General features: G+C 51.1%; 4 protein-coding genes and 1 non-coding gene across 5 annotated transcripts; 4 read left to right on the forward strand and 1 right to left on the reverse strand.

The window, feature by feature from the left end:
• Positions 1-1,709: 1,709 nt before the first annotated feature.
• Positions 1,710-3,211, forward strand: B0T23DRAFT_23093 (uncharacterized protein). Its single transcript, XM_062833885.1, has 2 exons — positions 1,710-1,740; positions 2,155-3,211. The coding sequence occupies exon 2, from the start codon at positions 2,203-2,205 to the stop codon at positions 2,941-2,943; it is 741 nt and encodes a 246-aa protein (XP_062697299.1). The 5' UTR covers positions 1,710-1,740; positions 2,155-2,202; the 3' UTR covers positions 2,944-3,211.
• Positions 3,212-5,386, forward strand: B0T23DRAFT_23089 (uncharacterized protein). Its single transcript, XM_062833883.1, has one exon. It carries the CDS (start codon positions 3,479-3,481, stop codon positions 5,099-5,101), a length of 1,623 nt encoding a protein of 540 aa, XP_062697300.1. The 5' UTR covers positions 3,212-3,478; the 3' UTR covers positions 5,102-5,386.
• A 1,376-nt stretch (positions 5,387-6,762) lies between these two features.
• On the forward strand, positions 6,763-9,299 carry B0T23DRAFT_370450 (uncharacterized protein). The gene is made up of 3 exons (XM_062836597.1): positions 6,763-7,158; positions 7,238-8,324; positions 8,652-9,299. The coding sequence occupies exons 1-3, from the start codon at positions 7,054-7,056 to the stop codon at positions 8,912-8,914; spliced, it is 1,455 nt and encodes a 484-aa protein (XP_062697301.1). The 5' UTR covers positions 6,763-7,053; the 3' UTR covers positions 8,915-9,299.
• A 618-nt stretch (positions 9,300-9,917) lies between these two features.
• Positions 9,918-12,570, forward strand: B0T23DRAFT_401209 (uncharacterized protein; the record flags this gene model as incomplete). The annotated part of the gene is made up of 4 exons (XM_062838559.1): positions 9,918-10,726; positions 10,798-11,123; positions 11,203-11,292; positions 11,369-12,570. The coding sequence occupies 4 exons, from the start codon at positions 9,918-9,920 to the stop codon at positions 12,568-12,570; spliced, it is 2,427 nt and encodes an 808-aa protein (XP_062697302.1).
• Positions 12,571-15,204: 2,634 nt separating this feature from the next.
• On the reverse strand, positions 15,205-15,292 carry B0T23DRAFT_t50. The gene has a single exon. It is a non-coding gene; the product is annotated as a tRNA-Tyr (tRNA).
• Positions 15,293-22,042: the final 6,750 nt, after the last annotated feature.

Here is a 22,042-nt window from a genome sequence, read left to right on the forward strand (position 1 = left end):
TGGGTGTAGTAGCCGGGTGTCGCATTCGTAGTCATGTCACAGCACAGCGAGATTTCATCCCGTGTGTGGTTGCGTGGTGTTGTGGGCTTTGGCTTTCCATAGTCATGTTGTTCCTCACACACAGGTTCCTGGATAGGAGATTCATTGGTCAATTTCTGCGCTGGCCACCCCAATGGTCCCGGGCAAGGCCTTGTCAAGCAGTCAAGACAGTTTGTGGTTGTGCAGCATCACAGCCCGCCGCGTCAGCACGTTATTCGTTCGCAAGTCTGACGTGAAGGGAGCGGCCGGTCGGCCTGTTAATCCTACGAGTGTCCCTGTCCTTGGGTTCTGTCTGGAAACTGACAACAAACAAGGCTCTCCAAGATGGCAGTTATCTGTAGCCGAGCTCAAGCCTCGAAGCCATATCCCATCATTTGCCATGTGCAGCCGTGTTGGGCGCTCAAGACTCTCTGGCAGCATTCAGCCCAAATATCGCGATACTCGCCTGATGCGACTCACAAGGTTGAGATGTCCAATAGGCTTGAGCCTTGATAACGTGGCGTACCGTCCGTCTCGTGCGGCAGTCCAACCGAAGGACCCAAAAAAAAAAGAAAAAAAAAAGGATGTACTACGACGCCGTCAAAGATTCCTTGCAAAATCGTGAATCAACGACGATGACGATGCCGTGCGATAGGCGGTGAAAGGTGTCAGAGCGTACCTTGTCTCGACTGAGATGCGTCTCTTTAATGCCTCTTGCCTGCCAAGGGGAAAGACAGGTTGTCGATCGCTTTTTGGGATGGAACACAGCTACGCGGGTGATGGCTCTCTATAGATATCTGGATTGCTGTGCCGCAGACGCACCGGCACATCGACTGTCGCTGTCCTGCAGTAGATTCGAGATTAGGACCTTTTTTTTTTTTTTTTTTTTTTTTTTTTTTTTTTTTTTTCCAGCCAGTCCGGTGGGTTCTGTGTCCTCCAGGTATGAGATGGTCAAGAAAGGACGGGAGGAATGCCGTGCAAATACCTTATTCGAATCAAGTCAGTGGGAGTCGTACATGGGAGAAAAAAGCAAAGGCAAATTGTCGAATGGGAGATATTCCAGCATCCGGCAGGGTCTCAAAAGCCCCTGGAAACTGCGTGAGAGAGGTTGTTCAGGGTCTGGCCGCACGCCAGCCGGAAATGCGCTTATCTTGACCCCCACAGTCCTGTTCCTCGTCATCCATGTGGCTTCGCTTTGTGCGTGTCGTCTCGAGTGTCACTCACTCTCTTTTGATAAAGTCGCAGCACGGGGACTTGTGGTTGGCCAGTACACTAGAGGCCCCGGGAGGCGTGGGCATGTCCCCAACAGCGCACAGATCAGGTACACCAGTGGTCTCGCCGAGGGGAGTGACCTTGATGGCTTCGCGAGTGGCCATCCCTGCTGGAGCCCCGGTTGTTAGAATCATCCACCCGCAAAACCCCCGCTTCCTTCCCTGCCGATTCCCCTCCACTTCCTCCCTCAGCGCCGCGGTGTCCATCCACATCCTTCCTCCCACCCTGGCCCCACAGTCACAACTCACAACAACGGCCTGGCTTCCCTTTGGAACCTGACTCCAAATGTTTCAATACCTGCGCTGCGCACCTGCCCTTCCGGAGAGGTAATGGATTGTAACCCTGTCCGGGTGTCCATTTCAGTCGGCAACGACACGCTTCGACGCCCCGAGGGGGAGGCAATGCCAGGAACGGCAATGTTCTGACAATGACTGCAGATGCAGATTGTAGGTAGGTACCTTGGCCAAGTACCTGTTCATCTCGTCGTGGTGATGTGGGCTGGTCGTCGGTGGCCGTTGAACCTAGCGCCACAGCTCCTCCAACAACGCCGGCGTGGTGGGTAGACTGGTGTGTAGGGCTACAATCCCTCCATTCTCCCCACGGGGTGAAACTGGATCCAAGTTTACCGACGGATATCAAGTCCCGAACATCATCGCCATCATAGTTTTACCCCCAAAGCCCCCCCGAGGCCCCCTCCCACCTTTACGCGGGACTCTACACTAGAGACTGCACTCCATCGGGAAGAAGGCCGCGGTATTTGGATCGAGTCCACAGCTACGTACGGAGGCCTTATGTAGAGTACTCGGACGCCGTTGAGGTTTCCGGATTTTAACCCGTCAGACTTTGATTTATAGTAACCAAAAGCTAGAACAACACCGTGGCCGGAGCTGCTGCATTATTGGTACCTCGTTCATGCCGGCAACCCGTCTCACGCCTACCAAGACCCTGGTCCCGTTGTCGCAACCTACTATCTCCCTCATTCGAATCTTCCCTGCGAGGTGGGCGTGCACGCCGCTATCTCCCTCCTTCCATCTCAGTCGATGTCTCTCCCATCCCGTCATTACATTCTACAACAACACAACCAGTGAACAGGACCACAAGCCAATTGTCAGGACAAATAGTGTCGGGAATTCGAATCCAATCATCCCGCTACCGACTCAGGCTCCTTTGTTGCCTCGACCATCATATCTGAGTCTACAGGTTGTCCCCACCACCACGCAAGCGCTGATCTCTTTGATCTATCTTGTTGGCCGTTTTGTCCATCCGTCCCCTGCGTACACCTCACGCCCACGTACGTACCATCAGATTCACACCAGGCGTGACCTTCACTTATCGGCGCCACGGAACGAAAAGCAAACGTTCAGCATCCCATCGCAACGCCCAGGGCGGGCCCCTCATCAAGTAGCAACCTCGCTGGGCATATCAAGATCCACGATACTTGCTGCACCCCTTCCTCCCTATCATACCTCTCCTTCTCACGACATCCAGGTCCACCGCCAGATTAGGCTTGTGCCAGATTGCACCAGATTGTGTCAGATTGTGCCAGAATTCCGTCGACAAGAGGGACCAGCTAGCCAGCCCCCACCGCTTCACAGGTCACCCTTTATCGCCGGTTCCTGGATCATCCTCTCCCCCCTGGCTGCCTTGTTTTGACCCCTTCGGGCACATCCCAGCCGTTAGGACCTGTCGACCAATCCACAGGCGTCCTACCAGCGATCCTGTCCCCGGCTGGTGATATACATACCGCATACGGAGCCGCTCGAAAGCCCAACGGCTCCTCTTGACTTCCGTCATCAACCCACACTGAACCTCCCGTCTCCCCACAGTTTCCACTTGTTTCCCAAAGTACCGAGAGACCCCTGACTCTTTCCCATCAAGTTGGAGTGTGAATGTCCAACATCCTTTTTGTTTATCTACCATTCCATGGACCTCCGACGATTCTCCCATCAGCAATTCGTTGCCATATGTGAGCCTCGATAGTAACCACCACGAACAGTACCTATCTATCTACCTACCCTACTTGCCTTACGTACTGACGTGAGCCGGTACCACCATCCTTGGGCGTCATTTATATACTACGTCACGCGATCCTTCCACCGTTCTCATTCACCTCAACCCTGTGAAGGAAGGGCGTTGTTGGAGTTAGGAGGTCGACGGGACGACAGTCGTTCCGGGGAAGTTGACGGGCATGTCAGCCAAGTCGTCCCCATCGCCGCTCCAGGCGCCGGTTAACAACCCAGTGGACGAAACCACGATGCCCAAGGGCCATTGTCGATACATTCTGTGCGTACCAGAAATCAAGGGCCACCGATGTGCCTGCGTCGGCTTCTCTCGCCAGAAAGGCATTCCGGGCGCGACCTGCCAGTGTGGTCATCTGGCCTGCTACCATCAGAGGGAGCCAGACTCGTTACCTGGCGACCAACTCGAACTGCTAAAGAGGCGTATCCAGCAACTTGAGGAGCAGGTTGCTAGAGGTATTGCTGAAGATGTTGTCAGCAGGTTGTTTGATGTGGAGCACGACATGAAGAAGACCAGAGGTATCGTCAGCAGGTTGACAGACGTGGAGGAAACCTTGGAGAAGAGTAGGGAAGAGTTTGGTGAACAGATCAAAGGGACCTACCGGAATGTCAGCATCAGCTGGCGGTCAATCGAACAACTAGAGCGCAAGACTCAACATCAGGACGAACAACTGCGTGAAGTGTGCGAGAGGTTGAGGGCCCATGATGAGCAGCTTGACAAGTTACAGGCAGGACAGCTGGAACTCAGGGACGCCGACATAAGCCTCGAGGAACGGATCGAGAATATTGCTGAGACGATGGAAGAGCTGGAGGACTCGCAGGACGCACGGGACGCAGAGGAAGACGACCATCTGGCCAAACTTAACGGACATCACCCCCGAAGACGGTCCACATCTGACATATCTCGCCCAAACTTTCCTGCAGGCCCTTTAGGCCTTTTAGGCGGTGGCGCAAATCCCATCGACATTCACGGCCACTCGCAAGTAGGGCGGCCGCCCGTCCGAGAATATGGAGAAGGATTCGCGCTCGACGGCACTCTGATCTCCCACCCCACGAGAACACCCCCGCTCTCTGCCCGGTCGACGGGTGCCTGGACCGTTCATATTTCGCTGCTTCCCCATGCCCGTGTGCCCATGCCGTTCGAGAGGAATACCAACGCGTACCAACGATGCCTATCACGGGGTCTCCACCAAATGGTAGCTGTTCATGGGAGGGACGCTTCGTCGTTTGTCAAGGCCGTTGAGAAGGCGTTCGGCATGTTCCTGAGAGGCCGTCTGTGGATGCCCCTTCAAGCCAAACTCTGCGACGCCGAGCCACTCCAGGGCCTTCCGATGCTGCGTCAACTTGAAGCTTCCCTAGTCGACTCCAGCTACGACCACGACTTCCTCCGCAAGAACTGTGCCGTTTGCGACTCGAGTGGCACGATTGACTCGCTATACATTGCTATGCGGCACGACACCATTTCGTGGCACACGCTGAGGCATGCTCCTGTATTCATGGAAGGCCTCGAAGCCGCGTGGGCATATGACCCGATGCTCGACACGGATCCTTTTGATGGCGACATGGCCGTTGACGACAGGGAACGGCCCGCTGCCGGTGAGATCACCTCGGTATTGCCTTCTTTGGCGCCGCCATCCTCCCTCAAACGATCTCGCGCAGAAATGTCTCGATCCAATAGCTTTGGGGCAGCCGCTCCTCCAGTCGACGGCGAAGCGACCCGAGTAAAGCGGACTTGCCCAGCACCACCTTCCAGCTCCATCCTGGAGCTGCGAAGGCGCGTTGAAACGGCATGACTGGAAGAAGATGTACGCTTTGCATCTGAGCTCGATAAGTAGTGATGGGCGCTGGGATCAGGGGGGTAGAATAATATCATCAGCTTCTCGACTTAATGTGCCCAGATGGTCATGTAAGGAAAGAAGGAGGGCATATGTCGACATTTGTCAACAACAGGCGTTTGATTTGAGAGGGGTAGACGGGGGCGTATGCTCATATACTTGGTGGTCATGTTTTTTCAAATTCCGGGTCGAGAAGGGGTAATCTGGTAACTGGATTCACACGGTCACCTATCCAGCATTCATCCTATAGATGTTGTGTGTGCGTCGGTGATTTTATTTGCATTCTGTTTAGCTGCTTATCTTCGTTGATACTTTGGTTCGAACCCAGATAACTTCAGGCTCTAACACAAATCTTTCGGGGCGATCAGCTAGGAAAAGGCAGGCGCGTAACGACGATGATGGCGATCATGATGACAAAATGAGGAATGGATTGAATGAAACTTGGAAGTTGTTTCCAAAGTTCCTCCGGAGTGCAAACGAATTGCATAACTGTTGATGACTGCTGTCAAAAGACGGGCGAGGCGTGTGTCATTTCGATGAGTATTCGGGAAAAGAGCTTATGAACGGCCGACAGAGTAGGAGAGAGAAAAGAAAGTTGATAGATAAGTAAATAAATAAAAATCTTATGAAAAAAAAAATTGAGAAAAAAGGTATATCCGGCAGTATTCGAAAAGGAAAGGGGCGGTCAAGACTTTGTCTCACAAACGACATGGTTCGCTTGTAACACACACTCGTCGTTCGAACTGCAAATTCTTAGTATTTCGACCGACCTCACTCAGTGAGGCAATGCTCCCTTGGCGAACAAGCCCCAATTCAGGACTTTAGGGACTGTGTCTGACATGCTTTCTCGAAGTACGTATCGGGGTGTTAATGCTGTGGTCCGTGGGGCTAGATGCCCGATGTTCGTATACTTTACGCTAGTGGAACATAGTGTAGCAGCTTGGTATATTGAAAGATACCTAATGTATTTTATCAGCTGCATCCCGTCCCTGTGTTTCCAGAAGAAGCCGTTGGGGTTTTGGTGGCTGTACCGAATTGGATGAGAATAAGTAAGTGAAGTTTACAGTCCAATGCTGGTTTGTTTGTTAGCTCGGTACACTACAAGTAGGTAGGCACCTCTGTTGTACTCTGTCCACTAGACGAATCTATCCTTCATAGTCCCAAACCTCGCAAGGACAAATCAAAATAGCTGAGTTCGAATCACAAAGGCATTAACAAGAATTCAATGACATATTGAATATCAGAAATGGCATCTCCAAGGTAAGATCACGCATTAGTTAGCTAATGAAAACGCATTAGGAAAGTTGACGCAAGGCCTCGAGCTAACAAACAAACCAGTACTGGCCTGTACATACTTGGTTGCTGCACTTTTGTTACCTGATACCTCTATGTGTACCTATCTCCCATTCACCGATGCCAAGTGGAAACCTTAGTCAAGGCAAACTGCTCCACTTTCTGCCCTATGTACCGCAATCCGACCTGGAACAGCCGCGAGTTGGGAGCCTAGGGTGGAACCTTGTCTTATCGATAGGGCGTGTGGGTCCCAACCCACCCCAGCAAACAAGCGGACCCAGACATGCCAGCCGTGCCTGGCTGGGCTTCTCGATCCAATTCATCCACCGACGACAAAGCCAACTTCAACCCTTTCCACTTCCCACAATCGCGACGACAGATCACACGCATCCTTCCGCTACACAATTCGCCCGTAATGACCGCAATTTTAGTCTAACCTACAACTAGTATTCATCTCGCGGACCTTCCGCTGCTTCCAATACTCCGACTGTTCTCCTGCCAATCAACAAACCGGCAGCAATCGCAAACATCCAGTTACCGCTGTCTTGCGCCCGGACGCGGAATACAACTGTCTACCATCGCCATTGACATCACATAACCCAACTCAGGCTGCAGTCATGGATTTAGATATTGAGATGGACGTGGACGACGTCCATGACGTTCAAGACATCCCCCAGATACCTGAGGCATACACGCACGACATCATCACGGGCGAGGAACAGGTTTGCGCTGGCTCCAGTCCCTACCTTTTCGGCTCAGCTGAGCCAAGACAAGTCACTTATCAATCATTCTGGTCTACAGGAACCCGGCGAGATTGACGATGACGGTCCCGACAACGTTAACGGCAACGGCGACCATGCTCAGTCCGACAAGGCACTTGTCCCTACGAAAGTCCACGTTCGCGGTCTTGACACATTCAACCCTGAGCAAGTCAAAGGCTACGTTGCCGAGCACTGTGGATTGACCCAACTCGACAGGGTGGAGTGGATCGATGACACCAACGCAAACCTTGTCTTCAGGTCCGAGGCTATTGCCCAGGAGGTTCTCGTTGCTCTCGCATCGGTCGCTATTGCCGACCCAACAGCACTACCGCCACTGGAAGAAGTCCCCGCCAAGGGCTTCTCGGGAAAACCAGATAGCGTATTATTTGTCCGCTTCGCCGTCCAGGGAGACAGGAAAGTCGTCGGTGCTGCGGCCCGCAGCCGTTTCTACCTTTTACATCCAGAGTACGACCCAGAGGAGCGAAAGAGGCGTGGCGAGTTCAGAGACCGGAGGTATAGGGATCGCGATGATGGCCCACGGGGCAGGAAAAACTACAGGAACGACCGAAACGACCGCCGCAGAGAACTTGAGGAAGAGGAGAGTGAGCCATTTGACGTCAATCTTTACGATGACGACTCGACGGCGCTAGGCAAGCGCATCACAAGGCCTGCTTCGACACGTCCTCGGTCGCGGTCTCGGCGTGGCTCGGTTTCCAGCAATTTCTCGACCGAATCTAACAGATTGAGGTCGTACTCGCGACAGAACCGAGAAAAGGAGCTCTTCCCTGACCGCCGCCGCTCCAGATCGCCACGCCAGCGTAATCGATCAGCATCACCTCTACGAGATCGTGATAGTGACGCACGGATGGATTTAGACGCCGAGAGAGACAACAGATACAGGGATGCTGCTTCGCTACGCAGCCGGGAGAAGGGTCGGGCGATCAAGGAGCGTTTGGCCAGGACCGAATCTCCCAGAGATCGAAGCAGAGACGACAACACCACTAAGGAGCTTTTCCCCTCAAAAGCCAACAAGCCCAAAGAACTCTTCCCTACCAAGGTCTCTTCAACTATTGGCAGCAGGGCAATGATGGATCAAGTGGAGGAGGACGTCGGAAAGTTGGCAAGCGGTATGTTCGACATTTCTTTAACAACATCACTCACAACAGCCACAGCGGAAGCAACAGCATCGCAGCACTGTCCCAAGCAGGAGGGCTTCTCCTTGCGGGGTAACACGGTCTTTTCCACGCTTGTGAACCTAGAGAAGACCGTCTCCTCTCGCAAGTAAAGGCTCTCCTTCTTGGCGAAGTAGTGCGGTGATGCGGCGACTGTCAAGGCACGATTGTGCGTGCCCGCCACATGAGATACGTCCAAACGCAACAGATGACAAATGCTCGACTCAATTAAGAAAAAAAAAACGAAGCTTTTGATGAATTCATAATTAACGACGTATATAGCTAAATTAGCAGATCGAATTACGCGGACAACGACAACAACGACATCCGCCGGGGGTTTTAGCATCCGTGGTCTGGCGACCAAGAACATTAGCACCGACCAAGGGTTCAGGATCAAGGGGACAGGGACGACAAGCACGACGGTAAAAGAACTATTCCCGGAGAAGTTCAGCGGAACAGGAACCAACGCAGGAAAAGAATTGTTTGCTGAGAAATTGGAGGGTAGAGGGCAGAGGAGGCGAAGAGCTGAGGATATGTTTTATTAGGCGACGGCACCTCGGCGAAAAATGGATGAATTCATGCTTGCGACCTACATAGTCGAGGGAGCCGGACCGTTGATACTCCTAGGGAAGGGACAAGAGCAATATGCTCATTCAAGGCAGTGTGCTTATCTGGCCCTATCATCGATCCCGCGTCACATCAGTCGGTTTGTGCCGCTCATATCCGACTTTCTCCCTATATACAATTGAGTCTGGACGATACAGTCGAGCAGTTACAGACTGGTAGATTGTATAAAACCAACAAGACTGGAAAGAAGATATTGACGCTGACCCGCTAGGTCGGGAAAATCACTAGTGATGAACCACGTCACAAGTCACTCCGCGCATAGATGTTGTAAATTCGTGTCAATGATTGCAGCAATGAGATGTTTGTGAATATAGTTGGGAAGGCGACATGGTTCATGAAACAAACTTGGCCATACACGCAGTAGTACTATCCGTCATGTCCGCAGCAGCTTTGTGGAATGAGGAGAGAGCAAGGAGCCCAACAAAGCCGAAAGTAAGGAGCGCAGTTTCAGATTGCTAGGCAAGCACAATCCCTTCACTCATGCGTTCGCTTTCATCCGAAGTAATCCATGTCTTCATGGCTGCCGGCGAGTGTGGTTGGCGACTTAACCCGAACAGCCCGATACTGGCATCAAGCTCTGTTAAACCAAACCCTGTCTGCATCCCGCTTTCCATCGGATTCTGATTGATTGCCAACCTTCTCAGCTCAACCGCATACCGCATCCAAATCGTATCGACCAGCCCGTCGCTCTACCCCGCCAAGCGTGGCACATTCAGGTCACTCAAAACCCGGTAACACTTGACGCTTTCATTCGCACTCGCCTCTGTTCCCGACAAATCGATGTTGAGCTGCTAGACTAAGTGGTGAGAGAACGGCAGCGCGCAAATTCGAGGTAACTGACTACCCACCCGCTCGGAGGAGTTCCGCCAGAGTTTACGTTCGGTTAGCAGCCGATATTACAAAACGTACGTAGCGAGCGGGATGGCCGACAGCACCAGCTGGTTGCGTAGATTCCAGCAATCTCGCGCGCAACCTGCCAAGCAACAAGCGCAGCCCGTCATCACTTCTACATCGGAGGATAGCTCTGTCACAAGTGTAACGACTATCGACGGTAACGAGAACGCCTTGCCTTTACCCCATCCCACGTCAACCAGCAAACACCATAACAATGACGGTGGCATCCACGTAGTCAGCAACGTGGGGAGCGGGAGCGGGAGCGGGGGAACAGCGTTCGGAGGCAACACCAGCGGGTCTGGACCACTGCCGCCCAAAACTCCCACAGCGGGTGTTTTCTCCTCGGGAGCTTCAACGGCAAGCTTACGGCGACCATCACTGCCTCATCAGAAATCGCCAAGCGATAGCAATGTTAATGGCACCAGTAGCCGATTGTTGAGGTCGAGGCCGTCAGCTACTTTCCAACGGGTCTCAAGTTTGCTTAATCTCGCAGCAAGTGGGAATGGAGCAGATTCGCCCTCGGCCACCGCCCCATCGTCACCCTCGTTCTCTTCCGGGCGACCTCGTGAGGGAAGCGGTGGCAGCACCAGCCGCTTTACCTTCTTCCGGCCGCTGACGCCGAGTGCTGCGGCAGCACCGGCACCATCGTTGAGTGTGTTGCCGCTTAGAAATTGGAGCGCAACGAATGGGGATGATGAGGATGACTGGCTGGGAGGACTGAGGCGGAATGCCGCTAGGGGAAGCCCCTGGCATAACCCCAATTTGATGCAGATGGCGGAGACGTTGCAAGCGGTTATGATGACGAAGGGGGATTCCATGGCTCCTCTTCCTGTCCAGTAGGTCACCTCTTTCTCTTTCTAGTTCGGCATGATGAGGAAGTTACTAACGAATCTTTTTGGTGTGAAAGATATAACTCGCTTGTTCACAACGTACTCGAGGGCTTCGCACACCTTACAAAGCGGTTGCAAGCCTTAGAACAAGAGCTAGCTGAGCTCAAGAACCTTCGAGAGAAAGAACTGGAGCAGTTCCGAGGAATCAGCGAGGAGTGGATTCAGCGAGAGGACGGCTACAAGGCCGAGATCAAGCGGCTCGAAGTCGTGCTCGCTAAGGAGAGCAAAGATGGCCTAGCAAGTGTTACGCTGGCGAGACAAGATACGCTCATTGATCGGTCAGGGAGCAAAAGGTTCCAGGCGAAGTTGAAGAGGATGAGTACTACCGCTAATCGGGATCGAGGTATGTTGGGCGAATCAATCGACGAGGGTGTGCAAGATTGTGAAGAGTTGATGGAGTTGTGTTAACCATTTCTTTGGAGCAGGAGAGAGCGATGATGATGGGGACAAGGTGGTGGACGAGCTCTTTGGGGGTGAGAAGACCAGAGACAGAACTCACTCCGGGATCAGAGGTACGGAACCTCGTTGGGTATATTCTATCAATAATCGATGCAATTTACTGACTTTTTCTTTTTGGCGGCTTCCCAGAGAGCTCCCTGCGTATCCTTCCGGTGGACAATGATGCTCGCATTAGTCAAATGGTAAAGAAACGAGCGATGGAGGACAAGCGGTGGCGTAGGTCACAATTGCAACCATCTATGGATACTCCTCCTCCTTGTGTAGAAGAGAGTCTCGTTGACTCATCATCGCCAACATCTCCCTCGCCCACCAAGCCGCACAGTGGCCCTCGATCGAGTCAAAATCAGCATGTGGTCTCCGTGAACGGCCAATTATACAGTCCCTCTACATCCAGTAGCTCCACTGCGAGTACGGCCTCACAGGAGGCAAGCCGTAGCTTGTCTCAAAGGCGCAATATCAACAATCTCGTAATCGAAACGGGGGACGTATCAACGGCCGTAAATCCACGACAGCGGCGCATCTTTTCGTATATCGAGGGCGAGGCTGAGGTGCTGGGAACGGCCAGTGCTGCTTCAGAGCATCGTCAACACCTCTTTCAAGACTATTATGGCTTTACGAACACACACAGACAGCATGAGGGTCGGAGTGAAACGCAACCACCAGCCGGTACGAATGGCATCGACTTGCCCGACCGTAACTCAACGTCAACAGTGCACCCAACGGCGGAAGGATCCATGGGCAACCTATCATCAACACGCCCCGCCGAAGAAGATTCGACCACAACCTTCACTAGTATTTCTTTGGAATCAAGTAACCTCACAGGCCTCACTCCATCTAACTCCACCGGCTCGGTGATTTGGCTAGGAAAGCGCAACAGCAGAACGGCAGCGACAGCGACAGCGGCCGCCACCTCCTCTGCAGTTCGAGTGGACCAACCCAGCCACTACGAGACAAGCGTCGGCGGCGAAGACATTGGCAGCGGAAATTACGAGCTCGGAGAAATGACCAGCACTACCTACCACCAATACAATTCGACAATGACGACGACCACAAGCCCGAGACTGGGACCTGGATTCGGATCAGGACCGGCGATACCTCCCCGAACTACCTCCCACCAGCAGCAGCATAGGGTTGGGAATGTAAGTCCTATCAAGGACAAGTTTGAGCAGCTGTTGCAGCAGCAGCAGCAGTCACAGCCTGGCAGTGGGAAGAGTCCCGCCCGTGTGGTAGAGAAAAGAGACAAAGACACAACAAAGTCTCGGATGAACAAGAATCACGTCTCAGCAACGGTACCAAAGTTCACCGAATGGACACATGGGGATCTGCGCTGAGCCGCTTGCCCTGATCGGCTCCAACTGTTCTATGACACGTCTGGAGTTTTCAGTACTTGGCTGACATGGGGTGGTTGTTGGTTTGCCCAGATGTCCCCAAACTTCCAAACGGTTCTGCCAGAAGCAAGGTCACCCCTTATGTTCTTCTGGAAATTCAAGCATGAGAACAGAAATGGTTGAAATCCATTGATTTGATTGGTCTATAGCGTGACTTGGCAGGAGCTGGCCATAGTGGTGCAAGCTCGCAAATTCGGTACATAAGCAGAAAAGTTTGAGAAATTGCAGCCAAGACGGCTATCGCTACAAACGGTAACTCCCCTTTGGACGTGCACGCTTGAAAAGGTAAAGTGGCTCTGGTGAAGAACTACACTAGTCACCGTTCGTGTGTGACTTTCCAGTTTGAGCCGATCAGGATCTCAAGATGCCGGCTAGCCGTTGAACCTTTCTTCTGGGATAGGACCTGGGCTGGGAGAGGGCTGTTGTTGTGTTTGTGGGGATTATGGAGTCTGATTTGTCGTGTTTTGTAATGAGGGCGTTTGAGGAATGGATCAGGGGGGGCACGGAGGAAAGGATTAAAGGAAGGAGGTGGCAACTGACAATGGGGAACAGGTCCACCGAATCGGTGACTGGAGTTCACTGGGATAGGTGATCTTTACTAGAAATTGCTAATGGACATTGGGGTCCGTTCTCATGATGGATCAAGGGTGTTGGGGTGTTGGGGCTAGAGCCTAGAGTCACACACGTTGTGGACATCATAGGTTTACCTTCGGATCAAGATCGGGGGTCGGTCGGTCTGCTGGGACTACTCAAGGACCAGGTCTCCTCAAGGCAAGACTGTCGACGGATTTCACAATGGGACCAGTGGAATGGGCCGGCGAAACTCGTGATAGCACACTCATGGTTAAGGCGATACGAACGCCTATCTCGCCCCTTGGTTGATGCTCCGCACTAACTTGTATAGATAGCGAAACAACTAGTAGTGTTCTACACAGTAGTGTAGGTATCATCAATTCCTATTGCTTTAAGCCCAAGCCTTCAGATCCAATACTCGAGGAAAGCAGAAACTGATGATCTCTCATGACTGACTACCCACATACACTCTCTCTCCTTCTACGCGGTACGTATGTACCTTTGAACGGCCCGGTGGCAAAAGGACTTGTAATATTCATAGTCCACGCCGAAGCATCTAAATGAAAACCTAATATTCTTTTGTGGATGTGAACAGATTGGGTGGCGAACTTGTCTCGCCTCCGATTATGCGATACGGAGGGAGTATCTGCGTTAAAGGGTAGTAAATGTACTTGCCTGCCTCTTGACTTCACCGGAGAGGAGGTCACACTGTTTACGGGGCCACCAAGCAGTCTTGGAGCAGATCAACCTGCGAATGTCCATGAGTGGGAAGTACTATGTAGATATCTAGTGTACTATGGACACGACTCAGGGGCTTCTCCGTCTTGGTATGACTTCTTGGGGCGTCACACGTTGTGGGTACGTAGCTCATGTAAATTCTCGTATGTACATAGTAGCTGAGGCAGAGGCATCTTTACAATCTCCAATGCAGAAGAAAAATAACAGTGGAAGCATTTCACCTCACCGCTCCTGACTTGACTTCAACCTTACTCCTCTAAAATGAAGTTCCGTTCGAAAATTCATTCCTCGCAGCCCGGTAAGACTCTAGTCATGTGAACAAACGAAAACGGGCTCACCAGGGAGCAAAACACTAGAGATGTATCAGTATACCTAGGGAGAGTGTCCGGAGTCACTGTGGGTCTCACATTTATCTTCAATCTTTTCCTTATCCTGTACGGTGATTGAGAGACACTCACTCACCACTTACACTTGATGTCGAGTAGGTATCCGACAGTCAGTTGTAGTCGGCAGCCTGAAGTTGCAAGTTGGTAGTACCCGTTTGTATGCTAATAGCCCATTGAGTGGCCCCTTGGTAGATGAGAGGAAGACTTACCCCGGAAGAGGAAGGAGGATAATGGATTTCGTAACCCAAGCCACAACCACACTCCTGGGACCGAAGAGAAAATAGCAAAGTGATGGTGAAAGTAATATGCGCAGCTAATGGCCATCACTACGTAGTGTACCAGGTAGGTATGTACCCAGCAGGAGACTTTACAGGCAATGACAGAGTGGGTAAAGGAAGCAAAGATGCCATCATGTGCATGATGATGGAAGCAAGGATGACTACACTACTGGATAGGCGTTCACGAAACGGTCACATTTTCTTGGTTCTTGGTACGTACATTACAGTGCACTTTGCACATCTGAAATTACCATATGATCCCAAGAACCTGGGCCAGGGGATCGGAGACCGCAGATCTCGACACCACAAGGTCTGTAAGTGAGATCGCAAAATAAAACGGAGAAACAAATGGGTGGAAGTCTGATAGAACGAGAGTGTGGTACATGGTTAGAAGGTCGAAAAAGTAAAGGGAATAAAATAAGAGAGCCGAAGAGGAAAGAAAACACTGTGTTCAAAACCCGAATGAGGGCAAAAGCAAAACGACCAGACAAGGGGAAACCAAAGAAGGAAAGAAAGAAAAAAGGAATTGTAAAAGGAAAGTAGGAGAACGAAAAGGCGAAAAAGCAAAGAGTGAGAAGAGGAAGAAAAAAAAAAAAGAATTTTCCCCTCGACCGGAATCGAGCCGGTGACCTTTCGGTATACAATCATACAATTACAGCCGAACGTGATATCCAACTACACCACAAGGGGATATATTACTGCGAGCTTGCTCTTTTAATCAAGTACTGTGATCAGTCAGTGCAGTGAATTGTAGTGGTTTGCCGCGCGATTCTGCCACAACAACGCAGATGCGGTTGTTGTTTGGCGCTGTTCACGACTTTCAGAAGTGATGTTTGATGGCTAGTGACTGACTTGCAGGCTTCGCGAGACAACAAAAGGAATCATTGTCATTGTCACCATAGCACAAGCACAGCACACGGAGTCCCACTGAATCTCTGTTGGTGCGACTATGACTGACGCTTATTTACAGCCGGAACACCAACACTAAAATCAAATACTGAGGCAGATTCAGTCACACAAAGTTTGCGGCCATCGACTGGCTGAGTGGCTGGTTGTTTGGTATTGTGTGCGTATGATATCTACATGGTATCGCCGACAACCACTTACGCAGTTGCCAGTAGCTACCGTGCCAATGTTATTAATGCCAGCTGCCGAGTCGGCTTCAGTGCCGGTGAGTGATCTTCCTCTCGACAATATGAAATTTCCTCTTTAAGTGGTTGTTGGAGTCGGCATGAGTGTAACGTTGACTGTGATGGACATTGTTTTCCCTATGCGTGAATTGCGGATATGTCCCGACTGTTGCCGGCGCTGGGAAACGGATCGTTGGAGTAACGATAATAAAGGGGAATTCCGGTGATGTCTCATCCCACTTTCACCGACATTGCACTAGCAACCGATGACGAAGTTTGTGGATGAGATTCTAGTGTACTATGTAAGGTAAGATCATTGTATCCTGTTTTATGGATCTCCCGATCCATTGTTGGATATCAAATCAGCATCTTCATCTCCACCGGGTGTTGGAGGTGTGGACTTTACCGTTGTTATTGGGTCGTTATTGGGGGTTCGTTCGTTTTTAGTTCGATTACTCTCGGCGACGAGGCTGTTGGAATATCCAGTAGCTCGGTAGCTGAGGGGACAGGTGAGGACCCCTTTGTGGACCAAGTAAGGGTTCACGATAGGCCAGGTCGGAAAAGGCCCATTCTCGACCAATCCCTATCGGGGATCCTCCTTCGGATACATCTAGATCCGCGAACTGAAACCTGGCAGATGACGAGATAGGCGCCGCTCTTCGGCAGTCTCGTAACGGACGCCTCATACCGAAACACATCGGGCCTGGGTTCTGGGGAAAGCCTGGGCACCCTGGCTGTTGGCTAGCGAGACGAGCCCCAAGCATGGCCCGGTGATCGCTGCATGCCAAGCAGTTCGCCGGGCACCGGCGGGGAACCAAGCACACGTTGTGGTACACATCAAGACCCCTCGCCCAGCAAAGACGGTCAAAAGGACGGAGGCTATCCCTTGTCAGCCCCTTGTCCTGCTGAATCTCCTATGCGCGAGAGTGGGTTTGCTGCACCGAATGGATCTCTTGAAAGCGTTGTCGACATGTGGTGCACCGTTTTGTCTGGTATTGGCCTTTGCAGGGGCCCTCATCTGATCTCCGAGCCCATGCCAATTGTGGGGATCACGACTCCTAGTGTACATAGTAGAAGAATGTGTGGGACGGGGTGCCTGGTCGCAAGGGTGCCACGGTCAATAACGGTGAGAGCCTGCTTTTCGGTCCGTTTTCTGTTTTTGAGACGAAGAAGGGTTCACCTCCCTGCACCCACCGAAAAGTTACAGGTACCCACCCCACCAAAAATATAGGGCAGCCCAGCTGATGACATCTCATATTGAAGATCTCGGTTTTACCTACTAAACTTCGTATTTCCCACGTACGCTGATATGCGTTTTATCTATGGTAACTTAGACCATAAACTCTTTTATACTACGAAAGTATCACGAGATTTTCATTGTTATTTTAACATCTACAGAGGTACGTGTATGCCTGGTGGCAAGTTTTTGGTGGGTGCGGGGAGGTCAGCCCAAGACAAGAAGAAGGGAGAGGATGAGAGAGGGGCGGCGACACTGTGTTTAAGGTGAGACTGTGATTGTTGCTGCAAGAACGGAGGCGCTCTCTTCGTGCGACGCACATAGCAGCAAGGGTACCTTTCCGGCCTCCAAACCCGCTCGGGGGGTTCGGACAGTTTGTTAATAATGTCTTCTGATGATGGTAAAAACGACCAAAACGCTCTCATTTGTGTGTGCCTTGCTGGGCACAAGCTAGTAGCCGTCACCGTTGGGACTACCCAAGATTCGGCGGGCTTTACTGGACTTGCCGCGGTAGTCGTTGAAAGCGCAAAAAAGGTCAGGTTCCAGCCATCCAGTCAGTCAGTCATCCAGTCGATGAACCACTGGAGAAAATCCAAGGCTTGGAGGACAAAAGGCCGCTCTCGTGTCACGTCGGCCGGATCTGAAGGTGTAATCTTGCATGGATAGATATGGTTTAAAATGGGTTAGGTTCTCGTCTTTGGGGAAAACGGCATCCTGCGTAAATATACAGGTACACTTGCGAGGAAAATGCGTAATCCGTCGAATTAGTGACCAAGATGGTGAGAGAATGGTAATGCCGTCGGCAGAACAGGGGAACAGGGCGTACATCGTGCAGGAGTGCCGAGAATAGCAAATGCAATATTTACATTGCATTTGCATTGGGTGATGTCGACGTTGCGCGAGGTCGCCGACCTGGCGTTCCCGACGTTGCACTTGATCCCCGCTTCGTGGGTTGGGGCGTCACCACCCCCCCGGGCGGGTCGCGCCTCGTTCACCTTGTCCCACCTCAACCACCACCTTGCGGCTGTCGACGAGGGCTGGATCCTGGCTCTTAATACGACAGTTTTATTCTCTCCAAAAAGTCATGACATTTCGACCCTATCATGCCCCTGCCCCCACACTCTCCCCTCTTTGCCTCAGCCGCTCCCTCTCTGGGTGTCTTTAAGGTCGGTTTCGGTCTTGTATTTGTGTATCTGCTTGCAACACGGGATCCAGTCAGTGCTGCCTTCCTCCACTTGGGCTACATACTCGTCCTATGGAGTGCTGTTCAATTCTTGATTCAGTACCAAACATTGAGAGCCTGAAGTAGGCAGGGCTACTGCTACTGGTACTCGAATGGTGGGAAGATGATGCGATGCTGGGATGTTCGATGTTGCTGTTAACGTCTGAACGTTGTCGAGCTTCTGCAAATCGACCGCCAATAAGATGAAGACACAGTAAAAACCCCTGCTTTTGCAAACAATTCCGGCAGCCAGATTTTTTAGTAAAAGGGGGGGTTTTGCAAAAGAGGGTGCACGCGCACGGACCAGAAATGAACCTCCCGGCCACTGGATGACTGCCAATGGACTAAAAAAGTGGGCCACCTGAAGCAGCTATCCCCCCGGTACAAGGGTATAAGTGTGCTCTCCCACCAAAATCAGACCCCTGCTTTTGCAAATCTGGGCTATTAGTATTGCAGTTAGCAGTTAGCAGTCCTTACCACCAGAGGGAATGCGGGCAACCGAAATCTTTAGCAAAAGCAGGGGTTTTTACTGCACTTGCGTAAGGAAATCGGGTTGACTCTGGATTGGACAGGGGCTGTATAGTGTTAAGAAGTCTTTTTTTTTTTTTTTTTTTTTTTTTTTTTTTTTTTTTTTGGTTGGTGTGTGTGCATTGTAACTCGCTCGCTCACTGTGTCGTGAAGAAAAGAGTTCACAGACCAACGGTTCAGAAAACGGTTCAGCAAACGGGAAATGAGGTCCCCCAAGAGAGAAGAGCGGCAAAACGGCTCTTCCAAAACTGGAAAGTTGGCTATTAGTGCACGTCGATCAATGGGTGACGCTCTGATGTGTGCGTTGCAACCCTGTCGAGTCTGGACCCTAGCTAGAAAGGGAGCCGATCCGCCGGTACGGCGCTGGCGCCGGTGCCACATACCTAGAGGTATGTAGCAGTACACACGTAGTCTGCTTGCACAGGTGGACGGGACAGGACCTGGGACTGCGTGCGGTCGGGGAACTCTGCTGCATGGATAGTAAGTGGAAGGTATGCGCTCTCGAAGACACTGGCCGGCCTTCCACCGCAACGGTATGGGCGGGCAGCAACCCCCAAGGTCTTGAAGAGGGTCGCAAACCTAACCGTAACAGTCGCATCAAGCGAGCTGATCGCTGTTTTTTTGGCCCTTACCCGTTCAATCTCTCATGCATCCGTGCAGTTCCCCGTCTCTTGTGTGGGACTCCTAGATTCCATGGAGTCACAGAGAGTGAATGGATGGCAACTGTTGAAGATACTGCAGGCATCGAGGCATCAACATCAGCATCGACATGTACGTCACGCATTGCTCCCATGTGCATCGTGAACAAGGGCATCATCTCCACGAGGCGATTCATACAAGTCCCACGATAAATCACGAATACTAGTGTATGTATACACCATACCTCATAGTCGATAGTCCCACAATATGGCTCCAACTACGGAGTTCCGATCCGGAAGCCTTCTCCAGCGATGTAGAGATCGAGACTAATCAAAGGAAATGAAGGAAGAAGCTCTTTCAAGTCCACACCACAGCGATACCACCAACTGGAACACCGTTGCAAATTGTGGGGAGGGATCTACGGTCCCGTCATGCCCCCTTTTACCCACACACCTCATTCTTGGGTTTGGGGGTTTTGGGCACGACAATGCACTAAAATTCAATCCAATTCAACTTCCTTTGCCAACGGCCGCGCATGATGACGGTTTAACTTGTTCCTGCCGGATGTGTTGCCGCTGACACGTTCGCGAACTTCCACACTAAACCGAGCTAGGATACCACCATTATGAACAGCCGAGACAGGTAACAACAAGCTCTGGAAGGCAAACAAAAAAATATAAAAAAAATCATCACTACCACCGACTTTTCGTGTCGGCATGGAAAGCTTGCTTTTAGACTCGGAACTTTCATTGCCTTTCTTTTATGTAGTGCGGCCACATCTCCATAGTAGTTCGTTGCAGTGACTCGTAAAAAGTGGAAGGTAGCTGCACAGTGTGATCCTCACCATATTCTATTTGCGTACGGTATACTATCTCCGAACTTCGACTTCGTTAACAAACCCGATAGTTATTTACGAGGAGAAATCACCAAGTTCCCCTTCATAAACTCAGATCTTCATGTCGATATTTTTGAGTAACTTCCTCTTGTGTTGCTAACTAGGTAATTACTCAGCGGCAACCTTTTTCGCAGCGCTATCCCGGCGACATTTTCCAGCACCGTTCAGCCCGTATCTGCCCCTCTTTGTTCGGGCATCATCTCACGGGCAACCTCAACTTGCCCGGGCCCATCCCCCATCTCCATCTCCATCCCATCCCCCATTGCCATAACCCTTCGTTCAATCTCGCCTATCCCTCCAACGGTTCAGATGCATCATTTCGTGGGGTGGCCGATTTTCAGCCAATTGGTGGCTCCCTTTTATAGCGTCCTACATTTTGAGGTAAGCAAATACCTCAACCGCCCCAGCCTTGGTAGTGTTTACTAGTGCTTTAGGTCAAGTGCTTAGCTGACAGGCCACGTTAACGAGTTTAGTTGGTACTTACCCGTGGGGATGCGTCGAAAATGATAAATTCGCACCGTCAAAGGGCTGCTCGCCTAAGTAAGCCGATCGACCGAAATCCAGTGTATGCAACCAAGTGTACCCTTCAGCTACCCCGTCGTTGTCTATCATGCTTAGTTTTTGTAAAGCCGAGTGGGTGAGCTGAACCCCTTTAGAGATTTTTCATGTCTCCGGGCCCATGATCCCGGTCGTTCATCCATTTGATGCAGTTTTTTTTTTATCGGGGGTTGTGTTGGTCCTTAGGTTATTTTGCAGCTCGACACTAGTTTGGGATCCCACTTCGGTCGTCGTATAGCAGACCACACACAAACCACCAAGCACAGGAACCACAGAAACCACATTCCGAACCACCTTCCAAGAAAGAAGAATGCCATAACCCCGTAGACGACTTGTGGTATGCAACTGGCCGCTGTGCATCACCCACAAACACTAACATCTCCAACATCGCCGGTGTAAAAGTACACGCGCTGGTGCCTAAGCCTACACTAGTACCTATCTAAACCAACTACCCTTTTCCCGCATTGCGAAAACGAGTAAGTAGGTAGTGAACATATTTAAACGTCTTCTATGTAATCGTTAGCAAGAACCGAGAAACTGAAACTAGTTTCACCGTTGCCAGTGCCAATACTTAGTGTCCGCTCCTTCCGCTCCTTCTTTCCCTTCCCTTTATTCCCGACTCCAGTCCTCGTGGACCCTCTTATACTCCATCCAGATTGTCGGCCCCTCCCCCCTTTGGGAATTGCGTCAAGTTCCATCACCCAACAAGCAAGCTGGCTTCAATTGAGTTATCTCCAGTTCGCATGGCCCATTTTCCTTGTTCGTCAGTCTATAATGTGGATTTTTTTTTTGTCTACAAAGAGATTTTGAGGATCGGTGTGCGGTTATCGTTAGGTATTGTTGTTGGTGACTTGTGTGAAGTTGTCCCGCGTGGGTCATCCTCGGTCAAACTTACCCTTTTCTGACTATGTATCGGGAAAACGGGAAAACGGAAGTGAAACCCGAGAAATAAAACATTTTCTGTCCGTGAATAATATGTCTCATACAAATTGGAAAGGAATCGGAAATTAAAAGTTGTACTATGGAAGAAGAAGAAGAAGAAGAAGAAGAAGCCTTGTTATAGAAGAAAACGCCTACCTAGGTAGACATATACACCAAAAGCAAAGTGCCAAAAACAAAACTACAAATGGCGGAAAGGGGGGGATAATAGATTAAGAGGCAACCGATTTGTTGTGTTCAGTTTGTGTGTGTGATCTAAACTTAGTGATTTAGAAGTTGGTTGCACAACCTC

Source organism: Neurospora hispaniola (assembly GCF_033458365.1).
Source record: "Neurospora hispaniola strain FGSC 10403 chromosome Unknown B0T23scaffold_1, whole genome shotgun sequence".
NCBI lineage: Eukaryota > Fungi > Ascomycota > Sordariomycetes > Sordariales > Sordariaceae > Neurospora > Neurospora hispaniola.

Excerpts from the sequence above, each read along its gene's own strand:
- B0T23DRAFT_23093 (XM_062833885.1), top strand. The coding sequence starts at position 2,203 with ATGCCGGCAACCCGTCTCACGCCTACCAAGACCCTGGTCCCGTTGTCG.
- B0T23DRAFT_23089 (XM_062833883.1), top strand. The coding sequence starts at position 3,479 with ATGTCAGCCAAGTCGTCCCCATCGCCGCTCCAGGCGCCGGTTAACAAC.
- B0T23DRAFT_370450 (XM_062836597.1), top strand. The coding sequence starts at position 7,054 with ATGGATTTAGATATTGAGATGGACGTGGACGACGTCCATGACGTTCAA. Across the intron at positions 7,159-7,237 it reads TCATCACGGGCGAGGAACAG|GAACCCGGCGAGATTGACGA; the intron begins GTTTGCGCTGGC and ends TCTGGTCTACAG. Across the intron at positions 8,325-8,651 it reads CGTCGGAAAGTTGGCAAGCG|CTAAATTAGCAGATCGAATT; the intron begins GTATGTTCGACA and ends CGACGTATATAG.